This window comes from Mirounga angustirostris, unplaced genomic scaffold (genome assembly GCF_029215605.1).
Source record: "Mirounga angustirostris isolate CCGP_5_RB_7025 unplaced genomic scaffold, mMirAng1.0.hap1 SCAF_1, whole genome shotgun sequence".
NCBI classification, from domain to species: domain Eukaryota; kingdom Metazoa; phylum Chordata; class Mammalia; order Carnivora; family Phocidae; genus Mirounga; species Mirounga angustirostris.
Genome location: NW_026991709.1, coordinates 126,132,209 through 126,149,253, shown reverse-complemented (window position 1 = coordinate 126,149,253; position 17,045 = coordinate 126,132,209). Strand labels below are relative to the sequence as shown.

Below are 17,045 nucleotides of genomic sequence, written 5' to 3'. Positions count from 1 at the left end.
GCCTTCTGCTCAGGTCATGATCCCAAGGTCCTGGGATCGAGTCCTGCATTGGGCTCCCTGCTTAGCGGGGAGCCTGCTTCTCTGCCTGATGCTCCCCCTGCTTGTGCTCTCTAGCTCTTTCTCTCTCTCAAATAATAAAATCTTTAAAAAAAAAAAAACAACATTTTTACTTGAAACATACTTCAGAATACATGGTTCTAAAAGATATATATAATACATTCCATCCAAAAAAATAAAATACACATTTTTGCTATATACACACAGGAGAATGCCCTGGTTAAATCACATAAAAAGAGGGGTGCCTGGGTGGCTCAGTCAGTTAAGCATCTGCCTTCAGCTCAGGTCGTAATCCCAGGGTCCTGGGATTGAGCCCCCCATCGGGCTCCCTGCTCAGTGGTGAGCCTGTTTCTCCCTCTCCCTCTGCCTGACACTCCCCTGCTTGTGTGCATGCTCTCTCTGTCAAATAAATAAAATCTTTTTAAAAATCACATAAAAAGAGACATAACAAATATTACAAATTTAAGAAGACTGGAATCATACCAATTATATTTCCCAATCACAATAGTATAAAACTAAAGGTCAATAATAAAGCAAAGCTGGAAAATCTATAGTGTAAATATTAAATATTTAATATGTAAATATTAACACACCACTGCACAAGTAGTGGGCCAAATAAGAAATCAAAAGTCAAATCAAAGTATGTCTCAAGATGAAAGAAAAAGGAAACACAATATTCCAAAACCTATGGGATGCAGCAAAAACAGATGTTAGAGTGAAATTCATGCTATAAATATTTGTATTAAGAAAAAAATGGTTCAAATAAATAACATTACACCACAAGGAGCTAGAAAAAGAAGGAACTTAGCTGAAATTTAGTAGAGGAAGGAAATAACAAAGAAAAATCAGAAATAAATAAAACAGAGACCAGAATGAACAATAAAATAACACTGAAAATAATGATCAGTTTTTCCAAAAATAATAAATAAAATTGGCAATGTTTTAACTACATTAATGAAGACACAAACAAGAGAAGACTAAAAACAAAATAGAAATGGAAGAGAAAACAATACAACAGATAATCATAGAAATACATAGTGTGATAACAGATTACTATAAAATTATATACTAACAAATCAGATAACTTAGGGAAAAAAAAAATAATTCTTAAAAACACACATTACCAAGATTGAATCATGAATCTTGAATCCAAAAATAGGAAATCTTAGACCAATAACAAGAATGAAAGTTAAATTAGTTGATACTGAGGCAGGATAAAAACAGTGCAAGAACAGAAGAGTCTGGTTTGTCTGATATAAGTATTGCTACTCCAGCTTTCTTTTGACATCCATATGCATGAAAAATGTTTCTCCACCCCCTCACTTTCAATCTGTAGGTGTCTTTAGATCTAAAATGAGTCTCTTGTAGGCAGCATATAGATTGGTCTCCTTTTTTATATCCATTCTGAAACCCTTTGTCTTTTGATTGAAGCACTTAGTCCATTTACATTCAGAGTAATTTTTTTTAAAGATTTTATTTATTTATTTGAGAGAGAGAGAGAGAGAATGAGAGAACACGAGAAGGGGGAGGGTCAGAGGGAGAAGCAGACTCCCTGCTGAGCAGGGAGCCCGATATGGGGCTCGATCCTGGGACTCCAGGATCATGACCTGAGCTGAAGGCAGTCACTTAACCAACTGAGCCACCCAGGCACCCCTACATTCAGAGTAAGTATTGAAAGATATGTATTTATTGCCATTTTATTACTTGTTTGGCCATTGTTGCTGGAGATTTCTCTAATCCTTTCTTGTCTTGTCACTTTGGGTCTCTCCTTTGTACTCAAAAGTACCCTTTACTATTTCTTGCAGGACTAATTTGGTGGTCATGAACTCCTTTAGTTTTTGTTTATCTGAAAAACTCCTTATCTCTCCTTCTATTCCGAATGATAGCCTTGCTGGATAAAGTATCCCTGTCTGCAGATTTTTCCCATTCAGCACTTTGAATATATCATGCCACTTTCTTCTGGCTTGCCAAGTTTCTTTTTTTTTTTCCTCAGAGTTTCTGTTAAAAAATCTCCCGCTACACTGATGGGTTTTCCCTTGTAAGTTAAGGACTTCTTTTGTCTTGCTGCTTTTAAGATTTTTTCTTTATCATTATGTTTTGCAAATTTAATTACAATATGTCTTGGTGTTGGCCTGCTTTTATTGATTTTGATGGGAGTTCTCTGTGCCTCCTGGATCTGAACGTCTGTTTCCTTCCCCAGATTAGGGAAGTTTACTGCTATTATTTCTTGAAATAAATTTTCTGCCCCCGTTTCTCTCTCTTCTTCTTCTGGGACTCCTATAACACAAATGTTATTACGTTTGATGCAGTCACTGAATTTCCTAAGTCTGTTCTCATGTTGCATCATTCTTTCTCTCTTTTGTTTGGCTCCATTATTTTCCATTATTTTGTTTTCTAAGTCACTGATTCATTCCTCTGCTTCTTCCGGCTTGCTGTTCATTACATCAAGCCTGATTCCAATCTCGTTTATTGCATTCTTCATCTCTGATTGGTTCTTTTTTAACTCTTTTATCTCTGTTGTAAGGTTCTCACCGATGTCTTCTAATCTTTCTCAAGACCAGTGAGTATCTTTATGATTGTTGCTTTAAATTCTCCATCAGGGGGTGCCTGGGTGGCTCAGTCATTAAGCGTCTGCCGTCAGCTCAGGTCATGATCCCAGGGTCCTGGGATTGAGCCCCTCCATCGAGCTCCCTGCTCAGTGGGGAGCCTGCTTCTCCCTCTCCCTCTGCCCCTCACCCCTCCACTCATGCGTGCTCTCTCTCTCAAATAAATAAATAAAATAAAATCTTTAAAAAATAAAAATAAAAAATAAATTCTCCATCAGGCATGTTACCTATCTCTGTTCCACTTAGATCTCTAGCCATGGCCTTATCTTGTTCTTTCATTTGCAATAAATTCTTCTGTCTTGGCATTTTGTCTGTTTCTGCCTTTTTCTGTGTGATAGAGGTTATGTCTCCTGCTCCTGAAAGTAATGGCCTTATGAAGAAGAGGTCATGTAGGCCCAAGGCCTGGTGCTTCAAGGAGTGTGTCTGGTCTGTGCCGCATGCACTCTGCTATTGTGTTTTGGCTGCTCTACCCTTCAGGCCAGTCACATGCAAAGACTCTCCTTGTCTGCTCTGGGCAGTATTTGGTCCCTGGCCTGAATGTGGTGAATTTTAACTAGGTATGCTATGGTCTGCTTGTGAAGTAAGACCTGACACCAACTCCACCAGAACTGAGGTTCTGTAGAACTAACTTTCTGGCTAGGAGATGTAGTGTGGAGAGGTGTTTGTGCTGGACTTCTAGGGGAGGGACCTGCTAGAACTGAGGCAAGCTTGACTGAGAAGGGCAGTCCCACCAGAGCACAGGGGAGTGGGGCTTGGTGTAAGCAAGTTAAGCAGACAGTGTTGGCACTGTGCTGCCTACTGCAGGAGGCTCTGTTGTTTTGCTGAAGTGCAGGGGAGGGAAATGGAGCTGGCCAGCTCCCTTGTTCCTAGAGAGGCATCTCTGTGAACTCTGCCTCCCAAGGATACTCTCTGAGAGGAGCGAATGAATAATCTCCCCACTGTGTGCCCAGGTGTTCTTCAGATCACTGCTTCCACACTCTCTGGTCCCAGGTTGTTTGCCTGCCTTCCCTCTAGGAGCAAGACAGTGCCCTCTGGGCTCTTTCCTAGCCAAGCCCACTGACCTTTAAAAGCCCTGATGGTTGCAAAAACTCACAAAATTCAGCCCCTCTCATTTTCCAAGCCAATGGCTTTGGGGAAACATTTTCCTTTGCATTCCTCTGTGTATACCTCTCTCTCATCCTTCTACACAACCACAGCTCCCTCCCCTCTGCAGCACCTGCAATCCATTTCTCCCCTAAACCACATCTCCACACTTCCTACCTTCTTTGATGAGGCTTCTTCTCTTCCTTTAGTTGTAGAGTTTGTTCTTTCAATCATCAGGCCAATTTCTGGGGTATTTAGGATGATTTGATAGTTATCTAGTTGTGTTCCTGGAATGAAAGGAGCCTAAGGTCCTCCTACTCTGTCACCATCATCTCCTCCTCAAATCTGAGTGAGAGGAATATTTTTAAATTAAATTTGAAAATGTCTATTCTCAAGGAGCTTCCAGGCTAATGCAAAGATGTGAGAAATACACAATGACAAGAATATGTCTTACATATTATCATTTAACATGGCATTCATAGTTAAGATGACAAGATAAAGGAAAGGGGTACACTGAGAGAGGCTACCCCAAAGTGGTGAATCTTTAAGGGAATATTAAATGAGATAGAAGGAATATATGTGTAAGGCACTGGAAATAATGGGTAATATATGAGTAAGACATAGGAAAGGAATGACTAGAGGGGAAATCATCCTCTTTTTCATCAGCATTAATTGGATACTGTATGTTACAGATATGGTTCCCAGAAAGCAGACTATGAGCTACAAATCTGCATGTAGGATGTTTTTTGGAAGTGTTCCCAGAATCAGCATTTTTAGTAGAATAAAGGAAGCAGGACTGGGCAGGGGGAGAAGTTGGGCTTTGATGCAGTCACACCAAAGGCCTCAGCCAACCCTGTGGGGAACTCCATAGCTGGAGTGGCCCTTCACAGTTCTCCCAAATTAAGGCAAGGAGATCAGTTCTTTTAACCCCACAGGAACCAGTCATTGGATCCAAGTTTTCTAGGAAGGGGGTGTAACCTTGAGCAAGGCAGCTCTCTTCAACTGAGAGCAATTCCTGAAGAGAAACTCAGCTATGTGCCATCAACATCAATAGAACAAGAACCTCCTTTTTGGGAGTAGAAGGAGGAAACTAGGTGGCAGGCTACATTGTCCGCTCAATGCAAAATCTAAAGAACCAATGAGAGAACATGATGGTGAATAGAAAGCACCAGACAGAATCCCAACATAGCTAGCTTGCGTGGGAAGTTGATACAAGGTCATACAACTAGTGAGTGAATTTATACCTAGTTCTAGTATCAGCTTTCTTCCCATATCTCTCCAGGAAAGAGAAGAGAGAGGTGAAGAAGAAAAATTAAGCACCCTTCATTATAAAGTGTCCTATTCCTAGGTCTGTAGGATTTAAACAGTGTGTTCTAGATTCTAAAAGAAATTTGGATCACCTTTGGGTGGGGGGACACCACTTACCTATGTGGTTTAATACCTGAGTTGTGGGAGCTGTGGCTAGAATAAGGGGAGAACAGCTAACCAAATTTGGGGTAAGGAATTACCTCCCCTCCTCCCCATGCCTAGGAGGTAGTGGCAGCTACCTTTAGCTACTGAGGAGGGTGTCTACAAAAGACAACATTCTGAAGTTGGACTGTGGTGGTGGTCCCCATACCACCCCAGGCTTAGCCTGGGATTAGAGTCTTTCAGCAATGTGCTTCAGTTTTTATCCTGATCTTATTTTCTTAGGTTCAAGTCAGAGGCAGGATTTGAACTGTGCTATGTGTTCATCTTGGCTCCCCATTGAATGTGTGACCTTGAATAAATCTTTTAACCTTTCTGAACCTTGGTTTTAGGGAATGAGACCCACCTCTTATAAAATATGAGTATTTAATGGGTTTATAGGAGTAAAAATACCTATAAACATAATTAGATACTTAATAAATGTGTGTTCTGATTCTGAACATTAGTACAGTGTAAAATATAAAGTGCTAAAGTGTTTCTTACTCATGGATAAATTCTGAAAAAATCCTTTTCAGAATTTGCCAGAATTTTCTCTGCCAATATGCATTTTAGTACCCATGATAGGGAATGAGGTAATAGCAGCCATCCCCATGGCTGAGATCAGGATGCAAGTTTATCTGGGAAACACAAAGCCACAGTCAGTTTAGCCCTCAATAAATGTTTGTTGAACATATGAATGAAGAAATGAATGAACAGTGGAATGGTAATGAGGGGATTCAGATTTCTCCTCTTCCAGGAAGCCTTCCTGGGTTCCTCTGGCTTTCATGGGTTCCCTGCCAAGCTACTGCACATAAAATCTGTTACATCCCCCATAGTTTTTAATTACAGACCATCTTCCATTGTTCTCTCCTTGTTCTGTGTGTGTTGTTCTTGTCTCCTTGGTTTGGCATGGATAGGAAAAGATTTTATTAGTTTTTCCTCCAGAAAGCTACCCCCAAGTCCACACTGAATTATCCAGGTACCTATATCCATGGATTTATACTCCAAAGGAGAATAATAAAGAGGTGGAGGGTGGGCACTTTGTAATCACATGGATTCCAATTTGTTCTTTTCTCCATCATAGGGTTTTATGATGACTGAATAAGATAATATATAAAAATCACCTAGTAGAGTGCCTGGCACATAGTAGGTACTCAATAAGTAGAAATCTAGAATTAGTGAATAGTTATCAGTATCAGTATTGGGGAGAAAGAGAGATGAGCAGGGAGGAAAGCCTTAATCCCCAAGCACGCACGGCCTGGAGGGCTGACTTTCAGAATTCAATTGTGAAATCTAACTCATGCCCAAAACCTAAATTATACCTTGGAGTATGGGCATCCTGCCTTGAAATGGGAAATTAGGCAATTTCACAAGGATGCACAGCTGTGTTGCTTGAGCCGTTTTGTTCCAGGCAAACTGGAACAGGCAGTGAACCCTTGGCAACTGATGAGAGCCGTACCAGACAGTCTGCGCCCAGCCCCATCAGGGAACCAGGCGAGAATACCAAACAGCCTTGCATGATGCACATGGAGCTGTGGGGGCTCAGGAGCAGGCGAGCCAGTGTCCCAGAGAGAGCAGACATCCTTCTTTGACGTCAACCTCTCCACTCAGCCCACCCCCCTTCTCCCAGACTTGCCGCTGTCCCTGCTAGCCTCTTTTTCTCCTCTCAGCAAGCAGTAAGCTCTTCCGTGAGTAGGAGTGGGTGCTGAGAGATAATGCTTCAGACTGTCAGCAAGCACAGGAGGATGTCAGGTCAAAAGCCCCAGTGCTCTTTTTAGGTAAGTGATTCTCAGACATGATTAGGCCAAGACTTTGTGCTTTGTCTTCTCCTTTTTGCTTTTGAGAATTTGAAGCTGAGGGTAGACAGATACTGGTGAGCTTAACCTCTTTGTGCAGGTCCCAGGACTATCCAAAGGGTTCCTCAGGAGTCCCAAAGATCCTCTTATGCTCGCTGAGGAGCCCACTGGACCAGACCCCAAGCTGTGGGACTTTAGGGCCTGTGGGAATCATTTTATTGGGTTTGTAGGAACCAAACATTTGGAGACTCCATGGGCTTCCCAGGGCTGCCCTGTGAGCTGGTCCTCAACAGTAAGTCCTCCTGTTTATCATGCTTCCTTACTGCTCTCATCAAAACCTGCCCAGAGCATACACCTTCAACCAGGAAGCCAAAGCTGAGACATAGCTCCATAAAGCCCAAATCCTGACACACACTCTCACACAACCTTTTTAGAACTTTGGAAAGAAATAAAGGCTGATTTGCTTTTGTAATTAGGAATAGAACATGCAGTGATGGGCACAATTGTGGAAGAGGATCTTAGGAGAATCTGTAGGAGGTAGGTTCCATCTCAGCCTTCTCTTGCCTCACCCTGTCTTACGGGATGTTGTGTGCCCTTGAACTAGCTGATGTTAATCACCAGAGCAAGCAAAGCAAAAATGAGATAAATACACGCATGCACACACTCACACACCTTATACTGCCACAACATAGGACTCACATTATTTACTGCTTTCTTTCATTGACATTGTCTTCAAAGAAATAAACTTTATAATTTTGTTGTAAGCATTCAGCTGCAAATAACTTAAATGTATGGAATTAAGTATTCTTTTATTCCCATATTGTTCAGAAAACACTATTGTGTTCCTTGTATGAGTCAGACAGTGAACTAAGTTCTGGGGCTCCAGATGCTTAAGAATGGCCCCAGGGGAGTGACCTAAATGTAGTAGAGACTAAAACAACAGTTGTCACCTGTTGAATGCCAGTACTGTGTGGGGCCTCTGTATCTCTTAGTCTCCTATCCCACCTCTGAAAGCACCTTGAACTGAAGTGAGGCAATTATCATCCTTATTGTATAGCTGAGGGAAACAAAGCTCAACTCATTTGCCTGAAGGCACAGAACTAGGAAGTTACAGAGCCAGAATTGTTCCTAAATACCACTGTCCTCCCCCCCAGGCTCACACCTTCCCCCCACACTCTTGAATGAAGGGCTCTATGGGGAGAAGAGCCACAATATGAATGGGAACAGAGTGTCCTGGGAGCACTGGGTTGGGAGCCATCATTTCTGACCAGAAATATTGAAGGACCTTGATCTTGTCAAGACAAGGTGACAGTCAAGTTGGGTTTTTAGAGATTGATACATCATCACCCAGCAGGAAAGGGGTATAGGCAGAAATTTTGAATGAGGATGGAGGTATCCATATCCAACACCTTATATGGCTCCCATGGTTAAACAGCAGGGCAATCTAGCCCCATAGTAATGATAAATAAGCTTTGATTTTCATGCAGCCTGCTTCCTGGGTCAAGAAAGTTGTGACTTTTTTTATTACATGAATGGCATTTACCCTAACCCCTCAGTTGGATTTTGAACAGGTTTAAAACTGTGTTCAGGCTATTAGTCTCTCTGACCAGTTCACCTCCAAACTCTACACTTTAGTTCTGAATGCAAATATTTAAAATCTGAGAATCAGAGGGAATAAAAAAAGATGTGGCAATAGTCATGGATTTTTTTTCCCTTTTCTCTTTCTCTAAATAGGCTCTACAACATATCAGTAGCTAGGTTAGATCAGAATCTACCCACTACGTTAAGAAAGATCTGAGGAGCCAGAAGCCATTAGGGCAGGGTTGAATGCCAGTACTGTGTGGGCCCTCTATACCTCTTTGTCTCCTATCCCACCTCTGAAAGCACCCTGAACCCTCTACCCACTGTCCTATCTACATGCCCTCATCTATGATCTTATGCCAAGTTGCTGGGAAGGTTGCCTGCAAACTTCCCTTCAGCTATATCCCCCTCCAAAACCCATGTGGAACTTTTTAAGAATATTTTTTTTTATTTTAGAATAGTTTTAAACTTACAGAAAAGTTGCAAGAGTAGAACAGAGAATTCCTATATACTCTACATTCAGTTTTCTGTTAGTAACATCTTATATTACTATAGTACATTTGTCACAATTAATGAAATGATACATTATTATTAACTGAAGTCCATACTTTATTCAGATTTTCTTCATTTTCCCCTAATGTTGTTTTTCTGTTTCAGGATCCTACCCAGGATACCACATCACATTTAGTTGTCATGTCTCCTTAGATACCTTTTGGCTGTGATAGTTTCTCAAACTTTCCTTGTTTTTGATGACCTTGACAGTTTTGAGGAGTATTGGTCAGATACTTTGTAGACTGTCCCTCAATTTGGATTTTTCATTTTTTTTTTCTTATCATTAGCCTGGGTTTATAGGGGAAAGAAAAGTACAGAGGTAAAGTGCCATCTTCAGATCAAGGGCACATACTGTCACCATGACTTTATCGCTGTTGATGTTGACCTTGATCACCTGGCTGAGGTAGTGTTGGTCAAGTACTCTACTATAAAGCATGGAACATTTTTTTTATTAGCCTTTTCCTTTTAGTCTTGGGAGAGTACAAGCCAGTCGGGACTGCATTTGTGTTCTTTCCCATGATGTCAATAAAATGTTCCCTGAATATTAATAATCCTGTTATTTTATTAGAAGCTGAGTTGACCTTTTCATTTTTGTTTGGGGAAAGTCTTCAAGAGAATGTCTTTAGTGTATGGGTTTGTGCCCCAGTCCTAGCTGATTTTCTTCCCTTTTAGAATAGCAGTTCCTTGAAAGAAAAATGGTCATATTCTCCAATAGGGGGCACCATATACTGGCTTCCAACTGTATTCCATCTGTCCCCCAAGCCACAAAGTGCATGTGTGCCAGGAAGCTCCATGGCACTCCTAGGATGCCATGTTCCTTTCTTCCTTTGGGGGAACTTGTAGCCTAAATTGGAGAAAGATGATATAGAAAGAGCCCAGAATTGAGATGTTTCCCTTCCCTTTAGTATGAGCAAGAGAGGAGGAAAATAAAGGAACCCAAGTCAAAATCAGCCTGTTGAGTTCCTGCACTTAAAAAAACAAGCAAAAGGCACCTGGGTGGCTCAGTCATTAAGCGTCTGCCTTCGGCTCAGGTCATGATCCCAGGGTCCTGGGATTGAGTCCCGCATCGGGCTCCCGGCTCAGCGGGAAGCCTGCTTCTCCCTCTCCCACTCCCCGTCTCTCGCTGTCTCTTTCTCTGTCAAATAAATAAATAAAATCTTTAAAAAAATAAATAAATAAAAATAAAAAAATAAGCAAAAAACAACTCTGATGCTTAACTCCAGAATGATCACTGAGAGAGAGTTAAGTTCACTTAGTACAATGGGAGGTATTCCAGTTACTGTTGCTGCCTAACCAAGCACCCCAAAATTTAATGGCTTATCATAAATCTGTAGTTTGGGCAGGGATCACTTGTCTCTGCTCCATCAAGATTCAACTTGGGTAGCTTGACTCAGCTGGGAGATCCACTTTCACAGTGGCTCACTGCCAGGGATAGCAACTTGGTGCTGGTTGTTATCCAGAAGTTCAGCTGGGACTGAAGGCCAGGGGCCTCAGTTCCTTTCCACATGAGCTTTTCAGTGGGCTACTCAGGCTACCTCACAGCATGGTGGCTGGCTTCAGAGAGTAAGCACCAAAGAATAAGAACTAGGAAGAAGCTGTACCCACCTTTTATGACCTGGCCTCAGAAGTCATGTGACTTCACTTCAGCCACAGTCACAGCCCCACCCAGATTCAAGGGAAGAGAACGTAGACCTCGCCTCTCCAGTAGGAGTGCCAGCTCACATTTAGGAAGAGTAAGTGGGTTGGGATGTATTGTAGTAATTATCTTTGGAAAATACAAACTGCCACAGCTGACTATGGTTTTTGTGAGTGATTTAGGTTTCTTAGCCTTCAGCAAATCCTTGTTGTAGCCACAGTGCTGCACTAGATAAGGAGTTATGACATTGAGCCAGATGCGGTCTCTACCCTCTGGCAGCTTAGAGTTCAGACAGACAAACAAATAAGACACTCACCATTTCCATTCAGAGACATGGAGGCTGGAATAGGTTAAAAGTAGAGGTTACAGGCACAAGGAGGGACGTCTAACAAGGCCTTCAAGACCAAGGAGGAGTTCTAGGTGGAAAATGTCTGTCCTAAGAGGAGCTGAATTCATAAGGCAAAAAGCTAAAGCTGAAGACAAAAGGCGGCATAGTTGCCCTAAGTGTTGCTATCTTTGGGGGAAGTTTTATTTTTTAATTGTGGTCATCACAGTTGTTACTATTGTTGTATCATTGCCTGTCTTCATACTACATTCTTCTGCTCCTGTAGGACATTTTCCTGGATCAAAAATCTCTCAGTCCCTAAGGTCTCAAGCCACCAGGATCAGAGAACCTGGGTTTAAATCCTGGTACTTCCACATGGTAGCTGTTTTGACCTTAGACAAATGACTTGACCATTTGTTAGCATGGAGATAATAGGAGGGCCCGGGCTGTAAATGGGGTGTCCTTGCCTGTTTCCTGCTCTAAGAGAGAATCTGTGCTGTGTATGCATACGTGTGTGTGTGTGTTCACATGTGTTTGTAGTGTTTTTGTTAGGAAACTGTGCTCTGTCAGCCTCCCAGAGCAGCACAAGGAAGTTCATGCTGGCTGGAGGCCACAGGTGTGGCTGCCTGGAAGGAGGGTAAAAGAAAAGATTTGCACCCTAAATTCCCTGGTTTCATAAAGAAGCCAAGGTCACAAGCATAAGTTATCTCTTAAGAGCATTTGTCTAGCACATCCTGAAGGCAATGATGCATATTTCTGAGGGAAACCATGCTGTGAGAAATGAGGAGTTCATGTTTGATCTTTAAAATAAAAGGGAACATTGAAGTTCAGAGGATGGAACACTCTAGAATACCAGGACCAGTGATATAAAGAAAGTACTGTGGGTTTGGAGCATTAGTGGGATTGGAGGGGCAGTGAGTTGGCCTGAGTCACTCCCAGTTGTAACCCTGTATAGCTGTATGGCCAAGGGTAAGTATTTCACTTTGTTGGGCCTCAGCCTTCTCATATGTAAAGTGAAGGAGTTAGCTCCGGAGAATCCTAGTATCCCTTCCAACTTCCAAAAGATAATAATCTTGAAATTAGAAAAGCGCATTTCCTGGCAAGATGGTATGTTCCTGCCCATGTTGAGAACAGACTCCCTGATGGTCAGATGATATGGTGTGGATACTCTTCCCTTCTGTTGTTAAAACACCAGTTCAGAAGCTAAATTCCTAAGTGTTCCACTTATTCATTGCCATAAAACAAACTACTGCAAAACAGTGACTTAATCATTTACTTTGTTCCTGAATGTTAAGAGTTGACCGAGCTCAGTGAGGCGATTCTCATTTGGTGTCTCTTGTGTGGTTGCGATCCAACAGTGGCTGGAACCAGGGTTATCTCTAGCCTGCTTCACTGTCATGTCTGATGCCTGGCTGAGGTTGGAACAGTTGGGGTTCCTTAGGCCTTTGTCTCCCTTTCCATGTGGTCCCTCCACTCAGTCTCTCCACGTGGTGGCCTAAAGGCCGCTGGACTTCTTATATGGGACCAAAGACACCCAAAAGAAACCTGCAGAAGCTGTGTGACCTTTTCTGTCCTGGCCTTGAAAGTCATGTGATGTCACTTCTGCCCCATTCTATTCCTCACAGAAGTCACAAAGGCCTACCTAGGGTCAAGAGGAAAGATACAGACCCCACCTCTTGGTGGGAGGGGTGTCCTTGAACTTACAGTGGCTGAGCTGCCATCTTGCTTGGTGGCTTGGTGATGGGGGGATGGCTCAGAAGACTTCTCAGTCTCCTGATTTTGTGATTCTGTCACAACGTTTGAAGACAATGGGGAAAATACCTAGCAGTAGAAATCTAGTTTAATGGGGAGGAAAGCTCTACTTAGAAGATAAAGACATTTTAAATTACAAGGAAAATGATGGGGTGCCTGGGTGGCTTAAGCATCCAACTCTTTTTTTTTTTTTTTTAAGATTTTATTTATTTATTTGAGATAGAGGGAGAGGGAGAAAGAGAGAGCATGAGCAGAGGAGGGGGAGGGGCAGAGGAAGAGGGAGAAGCAGGCTCTCCACTGAGCAGGGAGCCCGATGCGGGGATCCATCCCAGGACTCTGGGATCATGACCTGAGCCAAAGGCAGATGCTTAACTGGCTGAGCCACCCAGGCACCCCAGTTAAGCATCCAACTCTTGAGCTCGGTCCAGGTTTTGATCTCAGGGTCATGAATTCAAGCCCCATGTTGGGCTTCACACTGGGCGTGGTTCCTACTTAGAAAAAAATTTTTAAAAATAAAATAAAATAATAAAATTACAAGGAAAATGAGATAGAATTGTTTATATGTGTAAGGTAAATTTATCCATGTAATAAATTGGTCTTGTGTGTGTATAAGCAACTTTAAGACAAAAATTAAATAATTATTTACGTGATACGTCAGGTTTGGAGAAGAGCAGAGAATTAAAGCAAGGATTTCCAGCCCTTTTATTGTACTGCTACAAGTTTCCTGTTACTTACAGGACAAAGTTAATTGACCATCTTATTCAAAGGACACCACATGTGTCATATAGAGCCCTGAAAGAAAACAGGTAAGAGGGAAGAAAAGTCAAAAGACCAGTAATAGAAAATCAGTTCCCAAAGGATTGTGAATCATTGCTTTTGACTATGCAGAGCAGCCTGGCAGGTGGGGGGAGGGGTGGTGCAGAGTAGATCCCTGAGTGAAAATCTTTTAAGAGTGTAGACTCTGTTGTTTGTTTTGTTTTAAGTACACTCCACGCCCAGTGTTGAGCCCAGTGCAGGGCTTGAATTCACAACCCTGAGATCAAGACCTGAGCTGAGATCAAGAACTGAGCCACGCAGCTGCCCTTAAGAGCGTAGACTCTGAAGCCAGGGTGCCAGGTCAAATCATGGCTCACCATTCCCCACCTGTGTGAAAGGAGACAGGGTCCTGAACCTCTCTGTGCTGCTTTTCCTCAGTTGCAATAATGAGCTAATAATACTACCTGTCTCATCAGGGTGCTCTGGGAATTAAATATATCAGGACAGGCTTAGCCCTTCAAGCAGTGCATGATATATAGGAAGCACCTCATACATTAAATTAGCCATTTCTCTCTTCACCAGCTCGCTCCTTGCCTTTGCCAGATGCAAATATCATGCCCAATATGCACTGTGGGCAGCCAACCAAATAAACAGAAGGAGGAGGACCTTTCCTTTCCTTGGGTCCTGGGATCATGTACGCATTGGAATTCTAGGTAGGAGGAGGCCTTCCTGCAACTTCTGGACACCCATCAGTCTGTGGGTTTCCACCCCCGACACTTGTCCAGTTTCCGAGATGCTTTAAAATTCAGTTCCACATTTAAAGCATGTCAAGCTGAATTTTAGTTTTAGTCTCTCTCACATATTTGGAATTAGAGACTCCAGAGGCTATTATGCAAAGCTATGCAAATGATATGTAAAGAGGCGATAGCCCCAGATTGTGGGGAGAAGAGCGAGCAGGCCAACACAAAGGGACTTGAATGAAAATTCGCATCTGTTAGGGGAGGCACAGGTTGAAGGCCTTGCACAGTTATTGTGACAGTATGCGCCCTTCCATTCAGTTATTAACCTTTTATGCCAAAGAGGAGAGGTAAAGTCACGTAGGATTTCCTTAGTGAAGGTGACAGTGGGGGTTGCAGGAGGTGTTTGTGCAGTGCAACATCATAACAATTTTTATGATGCAAATGAAAAGTTGCTTTGAAATAGTGGCTGTGGTCCAGACTGTGTCCCCAACCTGCTGTGTGTTCTTGGACAAGTCACTTCACTCCTTCCATTGCCCCCTCTCTGAAATGAGGGAATTTGATTAAGTTCCCACGATGGCCCCTCTCACTGTGACAGCTAAATGTCATCCTCCAAATGAAAACTTTTGGCACCCAGATGGCAATACCCATTCATTGTACCAAAGGTTTACTATGAAGTCTAAAGAAGGGCTGGGAGGTAACTTAACAGTCTTCCTAGAGAGAAAAATAACTTCACAGGATACTGATAACTTAAAAAAAGGGGAGGGGGGGCAAGAGAGGCAAACATTTATTTACACTGTAAGTCTTAGAGCAAGAAGGGTTGTAGTCATATATTTTCCAGCCGGGAGGATTTTAGCCCCTGGAATGCTGCTGGTGAGAAAGTCAGGAGAATTTCTTTCCCTGAGTATTTTAAAGACTAGGATGTGTTAACCCCTCTGCCTCTAGAGTGCTGCCAAAGTTCTTCCGGAGGCCAGGGTGGCTCCTCTCCCACCTGTCTCTCGCTTACAGGGTCTCTGTAAGCTTCGTGCTGCCCCAGCGCTGCGGCCAAAAGATTGCCATGTCCTTGGTCTCCGGTGTCTGATCGTCTCTAACACAGCTGGCGCTCTACCCCAGGAATCCGCTGGGCCCTTAACTGTAACTCCAACTGTTGCAGCAGCCACCAGCTGGGCACAGGCCTACCCTGACAGCCCCTCTGCCCAGGGCTTCTCTGACTAAGCCACATTGGCCATGGGCCTCATGCAGGAGTGAGGAATACAGAGGGACGAGCACCACTGGAGTAGCCCTGAGCCAGTGGAGATGGGAGTGATGTAGGAAGTGTTGGGGTTCGGAACCAACAGGCAAGAAAGAATTCTTGAGGGCGCCTGGGTGGCTCAGATGGTTAAGCGTCTGCTTTCGGCTCAGGTCATGATCCCAGGGTCCTGGGATCGAGTCCCACATCGGGCTCCCGGCTCAGCGGGGAGCCTGCTTCTCCCTCTGACCCTCGCCCCTCTCATGCTGTTTCTCGCTCGCTCGCTCTCTAAAAAATAAATAAAATCTTTAAAAAAAAAAAAAAAGAAAGAAAGAAAGAATTCTTGAGACGTCTTTGAAGCAAAAGGTGATTTTATGAAAGCACGGGGGCAGGATCTGTGGGCAGGAAGAGCTGCACTGGGGTTGTGATGGGTGACTGATTATATACTTTCAAGTTGAGAGGGGGTTAGGGATGGCACAAGCCTCCAGGGTATTTGGGAAGCAAGGTTTCCAAGATCCTAAGGGGGCTAGCCAGTGTTAGGAAAAGGTCATTTATTACTGTTTAGAAAAAACTCAGTCATGAGACCCTTCAGATGTATATCAGTGGGCCAAATGCTTGGAGGATGATTGCTAACTTGTATCTTGGGGGATAGAGACAACAGAAGTTTCCAAAGGAATTTTTATCTGTTAAAGAAGACTTACAGGATCCTGGGAGGGCAGGATAAGATTGCCTCTTGCCCTTAGCAAAGTATTAACATCGAGGCAGCTGAGTTCATAGGGGAATGTCACTGCCTGTTTCAAGGATTAGTCAATGGGCTGTAAGTAGTAAGGAAATTTAATTTTTCTTCTGCCCTTGTTTCCCACATCAGGAATTGCTGGGTAAGTGAGTGCTTCTCTCACATAGACAGTTTGAGGTGCAGTCTACTCAGCCCCTCAGAAGTCCCCAGCAAATACGAGTTGCTCGTCCTGATCAACTCATAACCTGCCCTCGGGTTGATGTTCTCTATCTGACTCATCTCAGACCCCCATGGTTGTCCCCTCGGATCACTTCGCGAAATACACTACCTGCACACAACTCTGCCTTTCCTTTTTCTGAGGGATCTCTAATGTAAGACACCTGTCTTAGCTCGGGCTGCCATAACAAAGTACCACAGGCTGGGGGTGCTTAAACAACAGAAATTTATTTTCCCCACAGTTCTGGAGGCTACAAGACCAAGATCAAGTTGCTAACAGGACTGGTTTCTGATGAGACCTCTCCCTTTGACTTGAAGATGGACACCTTCTCACCGTGTCCTCCCGTGGCCTCTCCTCTGTGTGCAAGCATCTCTGGTATCACTCTCTGTGTCTTAATCTCCTCTTCTTATAAAGACACCAGTCAGATTAGATTAGGGACCACCCTAATGGCCTCATTTAAACTTAATAACCTCTTTAAAGGCCCTATTGCCAAGTACACTGACATTCTGAGGTGCTAGGGGTTAGAGCTTCAACAAA

The 17,045-nt window shown here is 43.1% G+C and overlaps 1 protein-coding gene across 32 annotated transcripts in view; it reads left to right on the top strand.

The window, feature by feature from the left end:
- Positions 1-17,045, top strand: part of TMEM108 (transmembrane protein 108) — a 695,879-nt gene that overhangs the window by 661,969 nt on the left and 16,865 nt on the right. For 13 of the 32 annotated variants that reach the window (XM_064587603.1, XM_064587584.1, XM_064587573.1 and 10 more), the window contains one exon: positions 16,750-16,883. The exons of the other annotated variants lie outside the window; for them this stretch is intronic. In XM_064587603.1, coding sequence (XP_064443673.1) covers positions 16,826-16,883 — 58 coding nt within the window. In that variant the 5' untranslated portion in view covers positions 16,750-16,825. The remainder of the gene's footprint in view (positions 1-16,749; positions 16,884-17,045) is intronic. 32 annotated transcript variants of the gene reach the window in all.